We start from the raw sequence: 20,937 nt of genomic DNA, 5'->3' as shown, positions 1-20,937 counted from the left end.
AAGTCCTTGCCACAGCAACCAGAGAAGAGAAAGTAATAAGAGAAATCCAAATTGGAAAAGAAGTAAAACTGTCCCTGTTTGCAGATGACATGATACTATACATAGAAAATCCTAAAGATGCCACCAGAAACTACTTGAACTAATCAATGGATTTGGTAAAGTTGCAGGATACAAAATTAACACACAGAAATCTCTTGCATTTCTACACACTAACAACAAAAGATAAGAAAAAGAAATTAAGGAAACAATCCCATTCACCACTGCAACAGAAAGAATAAAATACCTGGGAATAAACCTAACTAAGGAGGTAAAAGACCTGTACTCAGAAAACTATAAGACACTAATGAAAGAATTCAAAGATGACACAAACAGATGGAGAGATATACCATGTTCTTGGATCAGAAGAACCAATATTGTGAAAATGACTATACTACCCAAAGCAATCTACAGATTCAATGCAATGCATATCAAATTACCAATGGCATTTATTATGGAACCAGAACAAAAAATCCTAAAATTTGTATGGAGACATAAAAGACCCTGAATAGCCAAAATAATCTTGAGGGGAAAAAAAAATGGAGATGGAGGACTCAGACTCCTTGTCTTCAGACTATACTACAAACCTACAGTAATCAAGACAATATGGTACTGACACAAAAACCTAAATATAGATCAATGGAACAGGATAGAAAGCCCAGAGATGAACTATGGTCAACTACTCCAAGACAAAGGAGGCAAGGATATACAATGGAGGAAAGACAGCCTCTTCAATAAATGGTGCTGGGAAAACTGGACAGCTACATGCAAAAGAATGAAATGAGAACACTCTCTAACACCATACACAAAAATAAACTCAACATGGATTAAAGACCTAAATGTGGGACTTCCTAGGTGGAACAGTGGTTAAGAAACCACCTGCCAATGCAGGGGACATGGGTTTGATCCCTGAGCCAGGGGAATTCAACATGCCATGGAGCAACTAAGCTGGTGGGCCACAACTATTGAGCCTGTGTGCTGCAACTACTGAAGCCTGCATGCATAGAGCCTGTGCTCCACAACAAAAGAAGCCACTGCAATGAGATGCCTGCACACCACAATGAAGAGTAGCCCAGGCTCACCACAACTACAGAAAGCCCATGTGTAGCAAAGAAGACCCAACACAGCCAATAAATAAATAAATAAATAAATAAACAAACTAAATAAGTAAATAAATAAGTTTTTTTAAAATAAAGACCTAAATGTAAGGCCAGACACTATAAAACTCCTAGAGGAATACATAGGAAGAACACTCTTTGACATCAATCACAGCAAGATCTTTTTTGACCCGCTTCCTAGAGTAATGGAAAGAAAAACAAAAATAAATAATTAGGACCTAAAACTTAAAAGCTTCTGTACAGTAAAGGAAACTATAAGCAAGGTGAAAAGACAACCCTCAGAATGGGAGAATATATTTGCAAATGAATCAATAGACAAAAGATTAATCTCCAAAATATATATAACAGTTCATGCAGCTCAATATCAAAAAAACAAACAACCCAATCAAAAAATGGACAGATGACCTAAATAGGCATTTCTCCAAAGAAGACATACAGATGGCCACGAGGCACATGAAAAGCTGCTCAACATCACTAATTATTAGAGAAATGCAAATCAAAACTACAATGAGGTATCACCTCAAACCAGTTAGAATGGGCATCATCAGATAATCTACAACAAATAAATGCTGTAGAGGGTGTGGAGAAAAGGCAACCCTCTTGCACTGTTGGTGGGAATGTAAACTGATACAGCCACTATGTAGAACAGTATGGAGGTTCCTTGAAAAACTAAACATAGAGATACCATATGACCCTGCAATCCCACTCCCAGGCATATACCCAGAGAAAACCATAATTCGAAAAGATACATGCACCACAATGTTCATTGCAGCACTTTACAATAGCCAGGACATGGAAGCAACCTAAATGTCCATCAACAGACGAATAGATAAAGAAATGTGGTACATGTATACAGTGGAATATTACTCAGCCGTAAGAAGGAACTAAATTGGGACATTTGTAGATATACGGATGGAGCTAGAGACTGTCATACAGAATGAAGTGAGTCATAAAGAGAAAAATAAATTTCCTTTAGTAACACATATATGCAGAATACAGAAAAATGGTACAAATCAATCGGTTTGCAAGGCAGAAATAGAGACACAGATGTAGGGAACAAACATATGGACACCAAGTGGGGAAAGCGGTCAGAGGGCGGGGATTGAACTGGGAGATTGGTATTCCATATATACGTTACTAATCAAAAAATTATTAAATTGTACACTTTAAATATATGCAGTTTATTGTATGTCAATTGTATTTCAATAAAAGGTTTTTTTTTAAAGAAAAAAATATGAATAGTGCTTTAAAATTAGTAAAAATATTATCCTATAAATACATTAAAAGATTCTGACCTTTAAAAAAAGAAATGATTTTATTGAACTGCTTCTTTTCTTCAGCACAAGACAATGGCACATTCAAAACCTATGCCCTTGTGAGCAAAGCACTAGGGCCCCCTCGGGCCTTGGGAGGGGCTGGTGCAGTGAGAGGCCATGAAGATGAAGCTTCACTAGCTTCAGGATTAATTCTCCTCTGATCAGAGTTCATGTAATTAACTCAGAACACTTTGCCTTCTTGCCAGTGGTGATTCTTAAACCATTTAAGCCCAAGGTTAGTGCCACCACTGTGATACTCAGAGTTCAAAGCCTGGTGCTCCCACATTGGTGCTCTGTTGTCCATGGAGCTTTGGTACAGCTCAGTCCTGCCCGAAGACCAGCCTAAGAACACTGAAAATACAGCTACTGTGTTCTTCCCTTTAACACTAAAACATCTGTGAACAGATTCTCTTTTCCTTACCACTGATTCCTTCCCCATCAGTGCATGCTAACTAAGGCCCATGCAGCCTGCAGGTAATTGCTGGGACCCTGCCAGGGCCCAGGATTGGGGTAAGGCCTCTACCTACATACCTCCTTTATGCCCCGGTTTTACCTCCCAGGTAAGGCTACCAGAATGCCTGAAAATTTAGATCATTTCTTTATGTGTCACAATCTCTTAAACTAGATTTTGAGGAGAATGGCTCTATATTGCCACTCTCTATAACTTCACAGATGGTCAACTAATGCCTATTGAATGACAGAATGGCCCTGTGCTAGACACTTAAGAGAAAGTACCTTAAGTAAGAAGAAATATTTTAGGACATTATTTAAGTTATTGATACTTTCATTTCAAAGACATAAGGTGTCAGTAATTAACAAGGTAAATTTTGATCTTCACAAACAAGCAGCTTATTACTAACAAATGTATAACAGGGATCGCTGCAAATCTCTGTCTCAAAAGATACACAAGACAAACCACAACATACGAAGAGGTAGAGGTCATGTGGCTTCTCTCAGTCTTAATCAGACCCAAAGAAGGAGATGGGTTACTTATATATGATTTATCATTTGGCTGCTTTTAAAGTAAAACCATACAGGAATATCACAAGAACAAAAATTATGATTAAAAAACTACTGCTACACCACCTATATGACATAAGGAAGGAGAAAAAACGAAGGCAAAAGGAGTTTATTTGCTTTAAAAAATAAACACCTTAATTAGTCTTTCACTTTGTGTACGGAGAGTCCTCTTGAGCTGATCTTGAAGGATGCTGTAGACCCCAGACAACTCAACTGTTCTGCACAACAGGTAGAAGAGGAGCAGCAAGGTCAGGATGAAGAGGCAGGATAGGTTTGTCCAGATTTCTACTATTTTCCCAAGAGACTCAGTGGCCCAAGAAGTCTGGTCCTCCCTGATCTGTAACTCATAGCCGTTGTCCCAAAGGAGAAAGAAAGTAGTCACTCAAAAATGAAATTAAATGCCCACCCACAAATCTGTTACTACATGTTACCACATTAGCTCAGGTTGTGTAGCAGGATGGAGCCTTAACAGTGAGATGGGAAGATAAGAAATCAAAGGAAAATATGAAAGAGGACCAAGAAACAGGGAGTTTGAGGCACTCATCCTTTATCGGGGATGTTGGCCTATTTTTATCTCCTCTTGTGATGTCCTCACCTGCCTTTGGTATATTGGGGTAAACCTGGCTTCATAAAATGAGGGTGGGAATATTTCCTCCTCTTCAATTTTTTGGAAGAGTTCAAGAATTACTGCCTTTAATTCTTCTTTCAATGTTTGGTATAATTATAAATGGAATCATGTGGACCTTGTCTTTTCTGTGCTGGGAGGTTTTTGATCACTGATTCAGTCTCCTTACTTGTTAATTTTCTGCTCAGATATTCTTCATGTCTCAGGATCCTTAGTATAATCACATCTGCAAAGTCCTTTCACAGGTAAGGTAATATATTCACAGGTCCTGTGGATTATGTCTCGGGGGAGGGGCATTATTCCTCCTATCACATTGCCCTTTGTTCTTTCCTGTGAAGAATCCAAAATGACATGTGGTGGTTTCAACATCCATTTCAATGGAACCATGAATGTGGAGCCTGGTAGAGGTATTCTTCCCTTGAGGATTAAAACCTATAAATCAAAGATTCCAAAGTTGCAGGAACAGGAGGCACAAATGTGGTTATAGATCATGGTGGGAAAGAAAGCCATTCCCACCTCTTTGTTCATGGACCTGTGTTTTCTGTCTACGGGAGAAATCACCATGGTCACTGATGTTGACCATATACCGCATATTATAGGACAGATCCGTAAAGCCCTCAAATTGTTGCTCATGTGATTCTATAAGTGAGTCTTCAACAAACCATTTCATAATTATATCAGCTACTACTGAGTGATGAAATGATGCATGGTAAGTCAAGGGAATACTGTGGGTATGAACACAGTGCCTGACTTTTGTTGTTGTACAGTGAGTTCCTAGTACAGAATCACTCTTAGGTAGGATACCATCATGGTGAAGAAGCGATTCAGCAAATCCAACAATGATAGCGCAAGAAGAAGTGTTGTGCACAGGGGAGACAAATCTATATCCAGAATAAGGGTCTATTCCAGTAAGGAAACTAACCACATCCTTATCCGTGATGGAAGAGATCTAATGAAGTTAGCCTGCGAACAGGTTCATCTCCAAGGATGCAGGGTAACATCAGAAAATAGGCTTTGGGTTCTGCAATGATCAGGTTTGATACTCACCAAAATTGGAACCAGATCAGATTTGACGAGGGAAAGACAAATGGCTAAGCCCATTTATAACTTATATTCTTCACGCTATTGCCACGTGGTTCACAAGTCAATGAGCAAGCAGTGAAGTAGCTTGGGAAAGCAGTTGATTCCCCTCCACAGAGCATGTTATCGTGTCAAAATGATTTTTGAGCACCACCTCTATGATAATGACCTTTGGTGAGCATTCATATGGGACACAGATATCTTCATACTTTGTGCCCTTGCAAATGGTTTATCTGCACACCTCTTCTCCAACTCCTTGTCTCAATCTTTCCATCTTATTCTTTCTAACTCTCTGAACATCCACCAAGTGATCAGCCATTATTCACGAATCAGTATAGATTCATAACTTATGACCTTTCCTCCTTCCAAGCAAAATAGACAATTAAATTCTGTATTCAAAGTTCTGTCCACTGAAAAGATTTCCTTTTCCACTGACTGGAAGGACCAGTGTTGAGGGATTCTAAAATACTGAGCTTATCCACTTTCAGGTAATGCCCACATATCATCAGAACCATCTACAACACAAACTTGAAGTTTTTTTTGAAGTCAATTGGTCACAGGAAGCATTCCATGAAGCCCCAGTGTGGGTTAAAGGAGAAGTGGCAATGCAACAGAATTAGGGGCTATTGGAGGTGCTGCCATGAGGGGGGACGGGAATGTGTTTAAGCAAAAAGCACTTTGCAAGCCCTTTATGTACAAGGAATATTGCCAGTGATTATATGTAATAATTCATGTAATCATCAAAACAATCCTATAAGATAGAGTTTTTATTAACATCCTTATTCTACAGAGAAGAAAACCAAGTTAAAACTTCATCCAGGTTTACCCAGCTAGCAAATGCAGTATTGTGAAGCCAAGCTGTCTGATTCTGGAGTCTATGCCGTTAACCTCCACTCCTTTGTAATCCTGGGTAAATGGAGTAGAAAACAGAAGGTAATCTTGGAAATGGTAGCAGAGCTGCTACTAAGGTCATTTGGCACCATCTGCTATTGATCCAGAGTTGGCCGTAGCAAATCTTTGGATTCCCTCCAGTTGAAGTTTTTTCTTCCTCTTAAGGGATCATCTGCATATGATGTTTTCTACTTCTGTTGGATCATTTATTCAAACAGAGATTGAGCTTAATTGGTTCTCACCTAAATTTAGAAATGCTTCCCTGAACTGGAAAATTACCTAGGAAGGGCCCTGGAAACAGGAGCATCTGGCTGGAGGAGGTGCACTGCAAGGGCAGGGAGAACTCCCTGTGCGCTCCTGCTAGGGACCCCTGGGGGCAGATGAACCACAACACGAGAAGGATGCTGGAGTGAGTTGCTCTGGTGAGAGGAGGATAGGGCTGGGGCCAGGACAGAAGGAGGTGAATTGGCTGAATCCTTGTTCCAGCACTTTAGGGCAGTGTTAACCTCAACCAGCCCTCCTTCAAAGCATTCCGATGGGATTCATTAGATGGAAGACACCCAAGGAAATTCTTATCTAAGTATTTTATCAGAATATAACCATCCAATCAAGATCAACAAAAATAAATAAACTTGGTTTGATTCATGGAATATGATTTACAAGGTGGTGGACATTAATCACATACGTTCTTTACCTACATGAATAGTAAAGTCTAAAAACTTTGCGAAAAGGAAACCTGTATGGCTTCTTTTGAGCTAATTTGTACCGTCTGCATAATTAGAGCTCATCTGTGTCCCAGTGTGGAAAAAGGATGGTTAGAAGATACAGCTGACACTTTGGGGCCCCTCTAAAGATAGATTTTCTGCTTGTGCCTACTTTTTTTTATTAAGGCTTCATTTTGGGAATGTTCTGTGATTTACCTGGCCTTGTTTAATAATACATCCATGGTGGTACTACAGTCTTAGAAGTTCATATGAAGCGAGGAAAATATCAAATCTGAGGGCACCGCAACTACAGATTTATTTATTACTTAAAAGAAAGAATTCCAGGGCTTCCCTGGTGGTACACGGAAGCCAGTGCAAGGGATATGGGTTCGATCCCTGGTGCAGAGAGATCCCACATGTCATGGAGCAACTGGGCCTATGTGCTACATCTACGGATCCTGTGCTCTAGAGCCTGCAAGCCACAAGTACTGTAGCCGGCATGCCTACAGCCCATGCTCCACAACAAGATTAACCACTGGAATTAGAAAACTGCATACCACAATGAAAAGGAGCCCCTGCTTGCAGTAACTAGAGAAAGCCTGCATGCAGCAACGAGGACCCAACTCAGCCAATAAATAAATAAATAAATAAATAAATAAATAAATTTTAAAAAAGAGAGAGAATTTCATTTAAGCCATGTCACCCAAGCCAAAAATTGGGACTCTAGATTGATAATATCTGACTGTGCCAAGTTTTATCATCTTGTTCTGACCTTGTAGTAAACTTGTATTAGACACCTATCCTGCACAACTTCAGAATCCTCTCTGCCTAGCTTCTTTGTGCAGTTATCAATGAAATGACCAATTCTGTGGAGGGTTTGACACATTCTCTGATGGTGATGCCTGGTGATGCTGCCCTAGGGAAACCTGCAACTTTTTTTCCCTGTAGGAATCATATTATTACCTGCCACACAGGTTATTACATTGAAAGTTTAGTACGTAACATAGTCCCTGACATTTTATTGCCTTTGCGACTTTCTCTACTCTGCCTAGAATAAAGTATTTATGAGTGTGAAGTGTCTGTGAGGTTTCAGGAAAATCTAGGGACTTCCAGTGGGTCCTTCCAAATAACATGGGACAGGCCTCCAAGCTTAATATACTAACTGCACTGTTAATAAGAAAGAATTTCCTATAAATTCTTTCTCCACATGACATTCTGGCTGCCTTGTGATAATTACTACTAAGCATTCTGGCTTTTGTGGCAGACCCTGGAATGATAAACCCTCCAAAACCACTCCTCACAAAAGATCCCTTCACAAGCAACATGGGTCACTTGGAATGATGCTCTGATCTCCCTGATCTAAACACTCTGAAAGTCTCTTTATCGGATCCTGGCTGCTTCTTGAGCACCCAATGCATAACAGGCTCATCCTGGAACTCTCCCAGATCTGGGTGGTAAATCTTGTCCTACCCACCTCTCCCTTAATTGTATATGATTTTTATCATCCAAAATTATAGTAACCAGCTATGTTGGCTTCATTAACACCATGCATCAGAAATAAAATATAACATTCTTGGTGGGTATACTTTACTCTGTCATTTACTTCATCACTTCCAAATGGCAAATGGCCATGTGAGCTGCATGGGGAGAAACCCTGGGCATCTTCCAATCCCCATGCCCAGCCAAAAATTACAAACATTGCAATAGTGAGTAGGTTGGACCCCCGGACAGCATCCAGAGCCACCAACTAAGTAACAGGCTGGGCTCAGCTCATGACCAGGCCACCGCTCTCAGTTCTTGTATGAGTTCAGCAGCCCCTAAACGTGTTCACAGTGTAATGGGGTGTATTGGAAATATAATCTTTGGCCACTTCTACAGAAAATAAGAAGAAATAAGAAGTGATGGAGAGGAAAGACTGAATGTAAAAGCATTGGATCGTCAACTAGACATGAGAGAAGAGCGAGGAGAAGTCTGGATGGGCTAGAGGAATACATGGAGAGGCTAACTTGGGGAATTAGAGTGGGAAAAGGAAAAGGTAATTATGTAGAATTAGATTTTTAATTGACCCATGAAAAATTAGGCAGGATAAGGAAAGCGGTATTCATCCTCTCCCACCAACTAACATTCCACCCTTGACTTAGAAACTCACACCCAATCTGGTGCCCAAGACTGGTTAAAAACAGGTGATGTGACATCTCAGAGAAGAGCATACGGGAATGTTCAGGATTGAGTTTTTTCCATGAGTTTGTTTTGTTAGGAATGAGGGTGTGAGTGTGGACCAAGTTTAGAGTTCTTTGTCTAAATAAGAGTGACCTGGAGAATTTCTGAGCTTGGGCGAAGTCATGCCTTCATTAGCCTTTGAGGGAGGTGAAAGAAAAAGTTAGCTTACTCACCTTGCATTTCCTTTGAGGACCAATCCTCATTTGACATGAAACATTAAATTATCAACAAAGCAAAAAGTTATTTTATTCAAAACATTTCATTTTCAGCAATTTCCATATAACCCAATTACAGATCAGCAACACTCTATTGGAATATAGGCAGTTAGAATATCTGGGGCCTCATCTCACATTTAATATAACATCATGAGAAAGCCACTGTGGCTGTTTCAGGGGCACTTAGTTCAACGTCATCATACCCAGGGTCCCCTCTCTCTCCCTGGAGCAGCCAGGGGCTCTCTTCTCCTTTCCCAGGATCAGCTGCCTCTCTAGAGAAGCAGAGAGAAGAGCCTGAAATAGCAGAGAGAAGTTTGATTAGAACTGAGACAAAGGGACCAGACAGGCCCTGTGGTGGAAGCAAGTCAAGTAAGTGGTGGTGACAAAGCATCCCTGGGGACCCAGGTTGTGCTCAGCGGGGCTCAGGCTATTTCACATCAATTACAGCACAGATATGTCAGGGCTGTCCTATCAGGATCTGGATCTGGGGCCTCAGCTTTTCTGGGAATCTGTGGATAATAAGACATCTGTGGCCAACACAGGAGCTCTGTGAAGACCTGCTTCCTGGCTTATACAATCTGCAAGGAGATGGCCCAAAGAATGGGAAGAATCATAAAAACAAATTTAAGATTTTCTCCTTTCACAAATGACAGATGTGAATTTAGAATGAGAGGAAGACCAGAGACAGGAAAAATCTCAGTTCCTCACTGACAATCCAACTCTGCTCTTAGTCGCCTTGACTTGTGTTCCCAAATGCCCACAAATACTATCACAGGCAGCATCCACAGATGGCCCCTCCCAGGCACCACACAGGCCCTCAGATGGAGAATTACTCTTTTCCAGAGAATGAGCGCTTTCTCCTGGCCACTGAAACATCTGGAGCAGATTTGCCGTTAGCTGCCCACAAATTCTGAGCCTATGATCCATCACCATGGCTTATATTTAAGGTCACCATATATCATAGACTTTGTACATGTTAGTGACAACAGGTGAACAGAGCGCAGCTTCAATTATCAAAATGCTTCACAAATTCTAATACTGCAGTATCTTTTTTTAAACCTCTAACTTCCTTTCATGTACGAGACAACACAAAGATGCTATCAAAATAGTTGTTCCATTTTTGGAGTCAGTAAATATGCTCAATTAATCTATGAAGTCTTTCGCTTTTTTTTTTTTTGGCAGTGGTGCCACATCTTAGTCGCTGCCCTCCTCCCGCTAGGATTGAACCCAGGCCCTGGCAGTGAAAGCTCAGAGTCCTAACCATTGGACCACCAGGAAATTCCCTAATCTATAAGTCTTAATGCAAGCACATCACACATAAAGTGATACATTTACGTTGCACAATTTGGAGACACAGACCCCAATAACAGAGTGATTCCTCCCTCCCAAGGTGTCTTGCAGCATTAAAGATGGCGTATGTTAGAGGTGATGCTGTCACACACATGAGGTCATCCAAATTTGGAATCTCCAGGAAGGATGGGCACTGAGAGCTCAAATTCACCCTTTCCAGGACAGAGACCAAAGATTACAGGAGATCAGCTAACCCCACTCACCTGTCTGAGAGGCCCTCATCCCATCCTCCTCCTCTGGGGGCAGGTCCCCCTGGCTCATCATAGAAGCAGCAGGAGCCCGAGGCACGGGTACCTCTTCAGCATCATCATAACCCTCACCAGGGGCATCATTCCTCTCATCTGGGGGTTCCAAGGGAAGACAAGGGGTTCAGGTGAAAGCACAGTAGATGGGTCGGTTTGGGAAATACCTACGATCCCTTATTACCCAGAGTTTCTGAACAGTGAAGTAGAGACATCACTCACTCCTTGTTTCAAGAGATTTTTTCCTAAAGCTGTATTTCATTTTGATGTGCCCATAAACCAAAATATGATTTTTTAAATCTCAGTATTTCTTTATTAAAACTACAAATCTCAAACTAATAAAGATATTTTAAAAAACTACATATCTCAAAGCAACACTTACACCAATGAGCAGTATTAAAATATTTTGACAAATTATGCTTCCCAGATATTATTTTTTAAAACAATGTGGGCTTGTTGTGACTGAATGAGGGTCATTCTGGACACAGAGAGCCCAGCCCCAACATGAGACATCACAGAAAAGCCAGAGAAAGGGGAGGACAGACCTCATCTGGAAACAAGGGATCCCTCTAGTCCCAAAGGAAGATTGTTCCCCTTGGATCTCATCCCTATCAGGGGAATTTTCCTACCGCCAATACCCAGTGAGGCAGGTCCACCTCTACTACCTGCAGCACATCTATAGTCACCGTGGTCCTCACCATCTCCGGTGTAATATGGCAGTTTAGTCACCAGGTCATCTGACGGGAACCCTAGTGTGGGGAAAACATCACACAACAAACAGAATGACCCTCCCCACACCCACGGGACCTGTGTTAAGGCTGAGAAGAAATGGGGGACAGGCTTGGCTCCTGCCCTGTAGAGGGAGGCTGGGAGCTCACAGGGGCTCCGGAGAGGCCATCCTGCTGTCTTTGGAGGGTCTGCCGCTGTGAACCTGGGGCAGATGTGGGGTCTGAAGATGCTGGGAAAACAGCTCACAGCCAGTTGTGGCTGACAACCAGAGGTCCCAGGAGGACAGGACAGAGACACCCACCTGTGCTGCCCAGAAGATGCTCCTTCGCTGTCACAAGGTAATCAAGCTCCTCGTACACGGCCTCAGCAAGAGAATCTTCTACACTGGGTGAGGCTGAGAAACCACCAGCAGGTTAGAGACTGCACCCTAGACACCCTGAACAAGCAGGCTAACCCTCCATCTCCCCGAGGCTCATGTGTAGAAAAACCCTCAGGGCTGCTGGGACCTCTGCAGAGTCTCCCACCCCATGCACCTTGTCTGCTCCTTCTGCCCTTGTGTGACCCCGAACCCACAGCTCAACCCTGACTCTTTCTGGTCTCACAGAAGAGGCCATGACTTATGAGTGTTCACAACCCAATCCTAAGAACCTCTGTATATTCAGCCCTTAGAGTTTAAGATGCAGCAGATGGAGTTCTGCAGATTCATGGGGGTAAGAAGAGAGACCTGGCCCAGGTTTCCCCTCCTCACACCTGGCCCCATTTCCTGTCTCCACACACTTTCCATGGTACTCAGTACCCCCTGCAACCCACCTCTGCGCTCTGCTCTCCATCTCAGCAGCTGAGTCACCAGGATGATGAGGACCAGGAAGAGAAGGGCCCCCAGGATAAGGCAGAGGATCCCAGGCAGGGAGAAGATGTCAGGAACAGGATTTGATTCTGGTCTAGTCCCTAAGGAGAACAAGGCAAGAGGGTTTGGTGAAGGTCCTGGACACACGGAAACTCCCTATGCCAGCATTTGCAGGGAGCTCTGGACAATGAAATCCCAGCCTCAGACACAACTGCACTGACAGTGACTGGGCTCCCCCAGGTCTTGTCCTGAGATGATTCAACTCAGCTCTAGCCAGTGTGGGCAGAGGGAGAGCCAGAGATTATCAGCGAGCCTCCCTGCTGAGACAGCCTCTGAGGACCAGGCTCCCAGCTTCACTCCTTTCCTTCTGCTTCAGAAGACCAGAGCATCGAACAAGCCCTGGGACCAGCACCTTGTTGATGAGGAGCGACCCTCGTGGGCAGGTAGGAAAGCCTTAGATCCTGCAGCACAGGAACCAGCCTCCCTTGGCCCATGGACATGAGAAATTTCTGGTCCCGTGAACCAAGGCAGGGGGAGTTTCCCAAGGAAAATGCCCTGGTTTCTCAGGATCTTTCCTTTCCTGAGTGGCTAATTCTGTCAGAGAGTCCACACAGCAGGTCCCAGGGATCTGAATATCTCCCCTGCCCGTGGATCATGGCACAGTACCTGCTCGAGTGGGGGGCAAAGTTGCTCTTCCACCTAAATAGAAAGACAGAAGTTTGGAGCACGGGAATTGGCCAGGATGCAGGGCAGCCCTTCTTCCCTCCTGAGCCCTGAAATCACCCCTCAGTCACCACAGCATCAGTGTTGAGTCCTCCCAGCTCCCCCGTCCAAGATCAGAGCTACAGCTCCTGGGTGCTTTCTGAATACAAATCCCACCACACCCCAGCCCAGCCCATTGCCCCAGCGCTGCCCCAGCTCAACCAGACCACATCCCAAGCCCCTCCACTCACCAGAGCACCTCACGCCAGCATCCTCCTCATGCTTGCAGTCGCTCTGCCCCCAGGGCTCCGCAGCACAGTCCCACAGGGAGGACTCCCGGCCCCCGCACTGCACCTCATCCAGCCAGATGCTCCCATTTCCAGGGCCAAATGCCGCGTCCCGCACGGCTTCCAGGGCGTGGCCACAGCCCAGCTGCTGACACACCACCTCGGCCTCTGCCAGGCTCCAGGAGTCATCACACACTGTGCCCCAGGAGCCTCTGTGCCAGACCTCCACCCTCCCTGAGCACACGTTGTCCCCTCCCCTGAGTCGGATCTTGTCTTTGTCTGAAAAGACAGCAGTACCACCTGTTACTGCCCCTGATGGCAAGGAAGGAGCCCCTGAGAGTCACAGGGGAGGAGAGAGGGGCTGGTGTACCTGTGCAGGGGGCCGCAGTTGGACAGCTCTTAGGTCTCCTTCCTGCAGGAGCAAACAATGGGAAGTGCTGGATCAGGGGCAGCTGGAGCTGGTCTTGTCCCCAAACAAAATTATCTAAGGGCCTTGGCTCAGTACAAATGACAAGTGAAAACAGAGGCCTCATTATGTAATGGCCTGAGACATCCACTGCATCTTATCACTAACACAAATTATCTATTTACTTGTTTACTTGTCTCCACAGCCCACAACAAATACAAACACACACATACACAGATGCACACACATACATGTTTTAGACTCAACTGAAACTAATCACTTTGACTGGAAAATATAAAATCACACTAACAACATCCTACAAGTTTGTGACAGACACACAGAAAGAGACAGTAAGTCACCTGCACACAAGACATAGGCTTCCTCCTTTGAAGAGCATGAACTGTATTTCCAAGGATCAGAAGGACACTGCCAGAGAGAGGCATCCGTTTTCCGACACTGGATTCCATCTACCCACCGGGGTCTAGAACCTTCCCTAAGAGCAACAGAAGAGTTGCGGGTTCCACTGTCCCCACAGCCAAGCTGTCTGCAGATGATGGACAAGGTGATGTCTTCCATGGGGCTGCGGCAGACACTGCCCCAGGTCCCGTTGTAGAAAACTTCCAGCCACCCAGCACACTCCTGGTCCTCGCTCACCATCCTGAGGGCCAGGAACTCTGAGATTGAAAGGGGGAAACAGGACACAGTGAGCCCTCCACTCAGTGCTCTGGGTTTCCCTCTCTCCCAGAAATTGTGACACTCATCCCTGACCCAGATGAGGAGACACCCACTAGGGAACAAGACTGAAATTTGCCTCCCTTTTTTCTTGATTTTGTACATTTATACTCTTTTCCTATTTCTATCACAATGATGTAATGGATACGACCTGAGAGGAAGACCAACTGGGTGTGAACTTTGCAGGGAGGGGAAGCAGAATCCTGCTTCCCAACAAAACCTCTAAAAGAGTGTGTGAAAGGGATGTGGTGTGGATATTGGGGAGGGAGGCAGAATAATGGACACACAAATGTCCACATCCCAATCCCAGGAACCTGTGAATATGTTACCTTACCTGTCACAAATCACTTTAAAAATATGATGAACATAAGGTTTGGGATGCTGAGATTCAGCTGGAATACTGTGGATTAACCACATGAGCCCAGTCTAATCACATCCTTAGACCCACTATCCTTAGAAATGGATAACCTTTCCCAGCTCCAGTCAGAGGGAAATGTGACTAAGGAAGAACAGTCAGAAGAGTCACTGTTTTCTGTCTGAAGAGGAAGAAAGAGGGCTCTGAGCCAAGGAATGCAGGGCACTTTTAGAAACTAGAAGAGGCTGGGAAAAGGAATCCTCCTCAGAGCCTCCAGCAAGAACGCAGCCCTGTGGACACCTGGATGTTAGCCCACTAAGACCCTTGCCATTCTTCTAACATACAGAACTGTAAATAATAAATTCGTGCTTTTTAAAATCAATTACATTAAAATACCAATAGGATCTCAATATTTTAGTACCATAGGTAACTGAAGAGAGAAACCTGCTTTCAAGTGGAAACTTAAAAAATGGCTCTGCCAGGAAATATTGCTGAGAAGAAGGGACCAGAACCTCAGCTGCTGCAGGAGGAAGTGAAAGCATATAATCTTCACATCTACTAGGAAGACAGGCTGCATGGGAGGAAGCATCCTTCTCTGGCCCTTTCAACAACTCTCCCTCAGGGCTCAGAACCCCCCTCCTCCATGCCCCCACCCCCTGCCCCAGCCTGTGGACAATGTGCAGCACACACCTGAGCAGGTGACCCCCGCATCCTCCTTGTGTCTGCAGTTGTGCCGCCCCCAGCCCTGGGAAGGGCACCCCCACACGTGGGACTCATTTCCTGCGCAGTTCAGGTCATTCAGCCAGATGGGCCCTGATCCCGCCCCGAAATGAGCAGACCCTGTGGCACTGAGGGCTTCTCCACAGCCCAGCTGCCTGCACACCACGTGGGCATCGTCCAGGTCCCAGCCATCATCACAGATGGTGCCCCAGGAGCCCTGGTGAAGGATCTCCACTCTCCCGGCGCAGTGACTGCCCCCGTCCACCAGGCGGAGCTGTCTGCTGTCTGAGGAGAGAGAAATGGGACAATGGGGCCTTGACACAGGGATGAGAAGGGTCCTCTGGTCCTGTGGGACCCTCACCTGAGCAACTGGCGAGGCTCTCCTCTGAGGCTGCAGATCCTGCTAGTTCAGACAGGGAGTGGTTGCATTGGGGCAGCACCTGGGTCTGGTTTCCTGCAGAAAAAGGAATGATCAAGTGATTGGGAGGGCTGAAGAAGAGGAAATTGAATCAAGCTAAATAATGACCTAGTGATGGGTTCTGAGATGAAAGCTGTAACTTAGCAGTAAAGTTATCATAATTTTAGAGTTCACCTTCTGCACAGAGAGTTCTGCTTCTAACAATACCACAATTCCTGTTTTAAGTCAACCATTGCACCAAGAATGACTTTAGAAAAACAAGAAAGTATCAGTACTTTTAATATGATTGTAGAACTACCAAGCCAGTGAGCATTTTTGGAGCCAAGCTCTCAGAGAGAAGTAAAGGGAAAGGTAAGCCACTTCCCTGAGGACTTTGTCAATTCAAAGGTAATAGCTGAGACTCTGAAAAGCTCATCAGAGATTTTGCCAGACACACAGGCCTCAGAGAACACAAAACACAATTCAAGATCAGCCAAGGCTGATACAGAATAAGAAAAACTATAATCACAGAGAGTTGTTGATGGAAACAGAATATATAAAGAAGTTAATTCTGACATCAATCACTTAAAGTCTGGGGGAGGAATAAAATGTAGTTCTGCATGATTTTGTAGTTGTTTTCTTAATAACACTGCACTTCTGTTACAGACTGCCATAATTATAAAATGCTTGATACAAGTTCTATCATAACTACAATAAAAAGTATAGTACATACACAAAGATAAAAAGAAAATAGTCAAAGCATACCATCATGAAAAGTCACCAAACCACAAAGAAAAAAACAGAAAGCAGGAACTAGAGAAGTGTAAAACAGACAGAAAACAATTAGCAAAATGGCAATGTAACTCCTTCCCTTTCAGTATGATTATAAATGTAAATGTACTAAACTTTCCAACTGAAATATGTAGAGTACCTGAGTGGATTTAAAAAAAAAAAAAAAGACACAACTACATATTGCCTACAAGAGGCTCACTTTAGATTTCATGACATACATAGACTGGAGGTGAATATGTGGCAAGAGACAATCCATGCAAATAACCAAAAGAGATCAAAGTCAGGCAAAAGAGACTTTAAGTCAAAAGCTGTCATAAGAGAGGTAATGATAAAAGGGTCAGTTCAACAGAAAGATATAACAATTACAGATATATGTATATAAATATATATATATATACCCAAAATAAAACACCTCAATATACAAGGCACCATGGACAGCTCTTGAGGGAGAAGTAGAAGCAATACAGTAATAGTAGAAGACTTCAACATGCCACTCTCCATAATTGATAGGTCATTCAGGCAGAAAATCAAAAAGGAAACAGCAGACCAGAACAACATTATAGACCAAAGGGAACTAACAGATATACATATAGAACATTTACCCAACAGCAGAAGAATATGCATTCTTCTCAAGCACACATGGCATATTTTCCAGAATAGATGACACGCTCAGTGACAAACAACTCTTAACAAATTAAGAAGATTGGAATCATTCCAAGTATATTTTCTGACCACAGTGGAATGCAACTAAAAGTCAATAATGATAAGAAAACAGAAAACTTCATAAACATATGGAAATTAAACATATTTAGATTGTATTTTAAGATTTCTTTCTATTTCTATAAAAAGTGCCACTCAGGGAGATCAACTTGATGTTCTGTGATGACCTAGAGGGGTAGGATAGGCAGGGTGGGAGGGAGGTTCAAGAGGGAGGGGATATGAGGATATATGTATACGTATAGCTGATTCACTGTTATACAGCAGAAACTAACACAACATTGTAAAGCAATTGTACTCCAATAAAGACATATAAAAATAATAATAATAAAATAAATTTCTTAAAAAACACAGTAAATACCATTACTGATCTATTAGAAGGGCTAAAGTTGACTGACCAAACATTGATGGGGATGTAAATGAACTCTTATAGTGCTAGTGCCAATGTAAAATTTAAAATTAAAATTTTTAAATTTAAAGAACAGTTTGACAGTTTCTTAAAACATTAAACAATACACCTATCATATGATCCAGCTATTCCACTCCTAAGTGTTTACTTAAAAGAAAATCAATTATACTCCATATAAAGACTGCTCATCGTGGCTTTATTTGTAACTGCCAAAAACTGATGATAAACCAAGTGTTCACAAGGGATGAATGGATACACTGTGATACATCCATACAGTTGAACACTACTCAGCAATAAAAAGGAATGCACTACTGATTTATACAACATGAATAAATCTCCAAATAATTTATCTGTGTTGAAAAAAGCCAGACAAAAAAGAATATATTCTGTATGAGTCCATTTGTATAAAATTTTAGAAAATTAAAAATAATATACAGTGACAAAAAGTAGATAAATGCTTGCCTGGGAAGGTGGAGGTGGAGCGGATGTACAAATGGACACAAGGAATCTTTTGGGGTGATGGATATGTTCAGTATCTTGATTTCACAAGTGTATACACGTGTCAAAACATAAATCTGAACACTCTAAAAAAAAGTGCAGCTGGGATTTTGATAGAGATTACATCAAATCTGCAGAGCACTTTGAGTGGAATAGACATTTTAACAGTAGTGATTCTTCCAATCCATGAACAAAGGGTGCCTTTTCATTTATCTGTATCTCCTTTAATTTCATTCATAAATGTTTCATAATTTTGAAAGATGGCATGCTGCTAAAAAAAAAAAAGAGACAGACAGACAGACAGACAGAGTAAGAGGAAGGAAGCAGAAAGCAAGTAAGCCCTAATTTGGAGAGTTCTGAGTTATAAAAGCCTCAATATGAATAAAGGACATAAAACACTTAAATAAGTTTTTAGTGTATTTTATCACCTTCTGTTCCCCCATATACCATCAAACCCTGTCATCCTTTCCCATTTCTCCCACTTCAGACGAGCAAATAAAATGAGAAGTTAAGATACAAATAGATGAAAAGAAAATGAAAAAAAGGAAGCAACGGCCGTAAAAGTACAGTGTAGGTGGGGTTTGTGGCAAGGAAGGTGGGATCACAGGGAGTTTTGACACTAAAGGAGGGAAACCAAAATAAAAATTCATCATTTTGTCATCCAAGGAACATATTTTGAAGAGAATGAAACATAAATCAATGAAAAAAAATTTTAATTCATCAAGCACAATTACCTGATTTCGGTGTGTATTCTGATTATTTATTGCTAGAATTATTTCTGTTAAAAGACTGCCCAATATCCAACCAAAAAAATACAAGACCTTTTGAAAAAGAAAAATGTAACTCATAACAAAATTTTTAAAAGAGAGATCACAAAAAACAGATTCAGAAATTACAGAGATTATTGAATTGGCTGCCAAGGTCATAAGCCACTAATACAAATATGCTTAATGAAGCACAAAGATAAAGCCAACAGAAAAAAACTAGAAAAAAATAACCAAATGGAACTCCTAAAATGGAAGAAATCAATATATGGAACAAAATATTATCTGGATTTGGACTTCTCTGGTGGCACAGTGGTTAAGAATCCCCCTGCCAATGCAGGGGACATGGATTCCAGCCCTGGTACGGGACGATCCCACATGCCACGGAGCAACTAAGCCCATGCACCACAACTACCGAGCCTGCACTCTAGAGCCTGCAAGCCACAACTACTGAGCCCACGTGCCACAACTACTGAAGCCTGTGTGCCTAGAGCCCGTGCTCTGCAATAAGAGAAGCCACTGTACTGAGAAGCCTCAGCACCACAACAAAGAGTAGCCCCTGCTCGCTGCAAATAAAGAAAGCCCGTGTGCAGCAACAGAAAACCAACACAGCCAATAAATAAATAAATAAATACCTTTAAAAAGTATATTAAAAAAATAAATAATGGGAAAAGAATAAGAAAGAAAACATTTTTTAAAAAAGAAAAATTATCTCAACTTAAAAAGAGATTAGACACAGCAAAATAAAAGAATTGGGAAATTAAGCACATAGCAATAGAGACTATTCAAGCTGAAGCAGAGAGGGGAAAAAGGCAAGAAAATACAAATGGAAACTCAATGGCATTTGGGATACTATTAAATCATGTAAAAAAAATGTGTGTATTTGGAGACTCAGAATAAGGAATGAGTAGAAAAATAGCTTTAAATGATGGATGGAATTTTTCCATTTAATGAAAACTATAAACCCACTGATCTAAGAAGCTAAACAAACCTAAAACAAGATAAACGTAAAGAAAACCACACCAGAGCATTTGATAATGCAATTGCTGAAAGCCAGCGATAAACAAGCAAAGAAACAAAATAACCTAAAAGCAGCCAGGAAATACTGACACATTATATACAAGGGAAAAAAATAAGTATTACTGACTTTTTGTTAGAGGCAATGCTAGTCAGATGACAATGTAAAAACGTCCTTAAAGTACTGTGGGGAAAATTGCTAACCTAGAATTCAGTCACCTGTGGAAATACCCTTCAAAACTGAATGAAAATCAAACTGTTTTCAGATAAAGAAGAGACAATAGAATTTGAGGCCACCAGACACACACTACACAAAATGTTACAGAAAGGTCTTCAAGCTAAAGAAAAATGACAACAGATGAAACTTTGGATCTACCCAAAGCTATAAAGACTGTTCTAAATGATAATTCTGTGGGTAAATATAGAAACTTTTTCTCATTTTTGAAATAACAGAATAAGGCAAAAAGAACACCAACATGTTATAAGATTTATAATAAATTTGTGAGTAAAATGTATGACAAAGATAGCACAAATGACAAGAACAGGGAAATGGAAGTGTACTACAGTAAGGTCTGATGTTATATGTTAAGGGACATAATATTATCTGAAGGTAAGATGTGATTGAAGAATAATAATTTCAACATTATGGTAAACTCTTAACAGGTGATATAGCTAATAAACCCATAGAGTAAATAATATATTATAGTAAAAATAATCAGATTAAAATAGGAACACAGAAAATATAGAA

The 20,937-nt window shown here is 42.0% G+C and overlaps 1 protein-coding gene across 1 annotated transcript in view; it reads right to left on the bottom strand.

Annotated features, from left to right (window-relative positions):
- Window positions 1-9,373: 9,373 nt before the first annotated feature.
- LOC130843079 (antigen WC1.1-like) overlaps window positions 9,374-20,937 on the bottom strand; it is a gene marked incomplete at its 5' end in the record, with an annotated part of 75,839 nt that continues 64,275 nt past the window's right edge. Inside the window, 11 exons of the mRNA XM_057719735.1 lie at window positions 9,374-9,519; window positions 10,779-10,933; window positions 11,488-11,566; window positions 11,848-11,940; window positions 12,357-12,494; window positions 13,060-13,092; window positions 13,347-13,661; window positions 13,753-13,794; window positions 14,148-14,462; window positions 15,566-15,880; window positions 15,957-16,049. Of these exons, the coding sequence (XP_057575718.1) occupies window positions 9,374-9,519; window positions 10,779-10,933; window positions 11,488-11,566; window positions 11,848-11,940; window positions 12,357-12,494; window positions 13,060-13,092; window positions 13,347-13,661; window positions 13,753-13,794; window positions 14,148-14,462; window positions 15,566-15,880; window positions 15,957-16,049 (1,724 nt within the window). The remainder of the gene's footprint in view (window positions 9,520-10,778; window positions 10,934-11,487; window positions 11,567-11,847; window positions 11,941-12,356; window positions 12,495-13,059; window positions 13,093-13,346; window positions 13,662-13,752; window positions 13,795-14,147; window positions 14,463-15,565; window positions 15,881-15,956; window positions 16,050-20,937) is intronic.

The sequence above is a fragment of the Hippopotamus amphibius genome, unplaced genomic scaffold (assembly GCF_030028045.1).
Source record: "Hippopotamus amphibius kiboko isolate mHipAmp2 unplaced genomic scaffold, mHipAmp2.hap2 H_2, whole genome shotgun sequence".
NCBI lineage: Eukaryota > Metazoa > Chordata > Mammalia > Artiodactyla > Hippopotamidae > Hippopotamus > Hippopotamus amphibius.
This window is presented reverse-complemented; position numbering and strand designations above follow the sequence as displayed.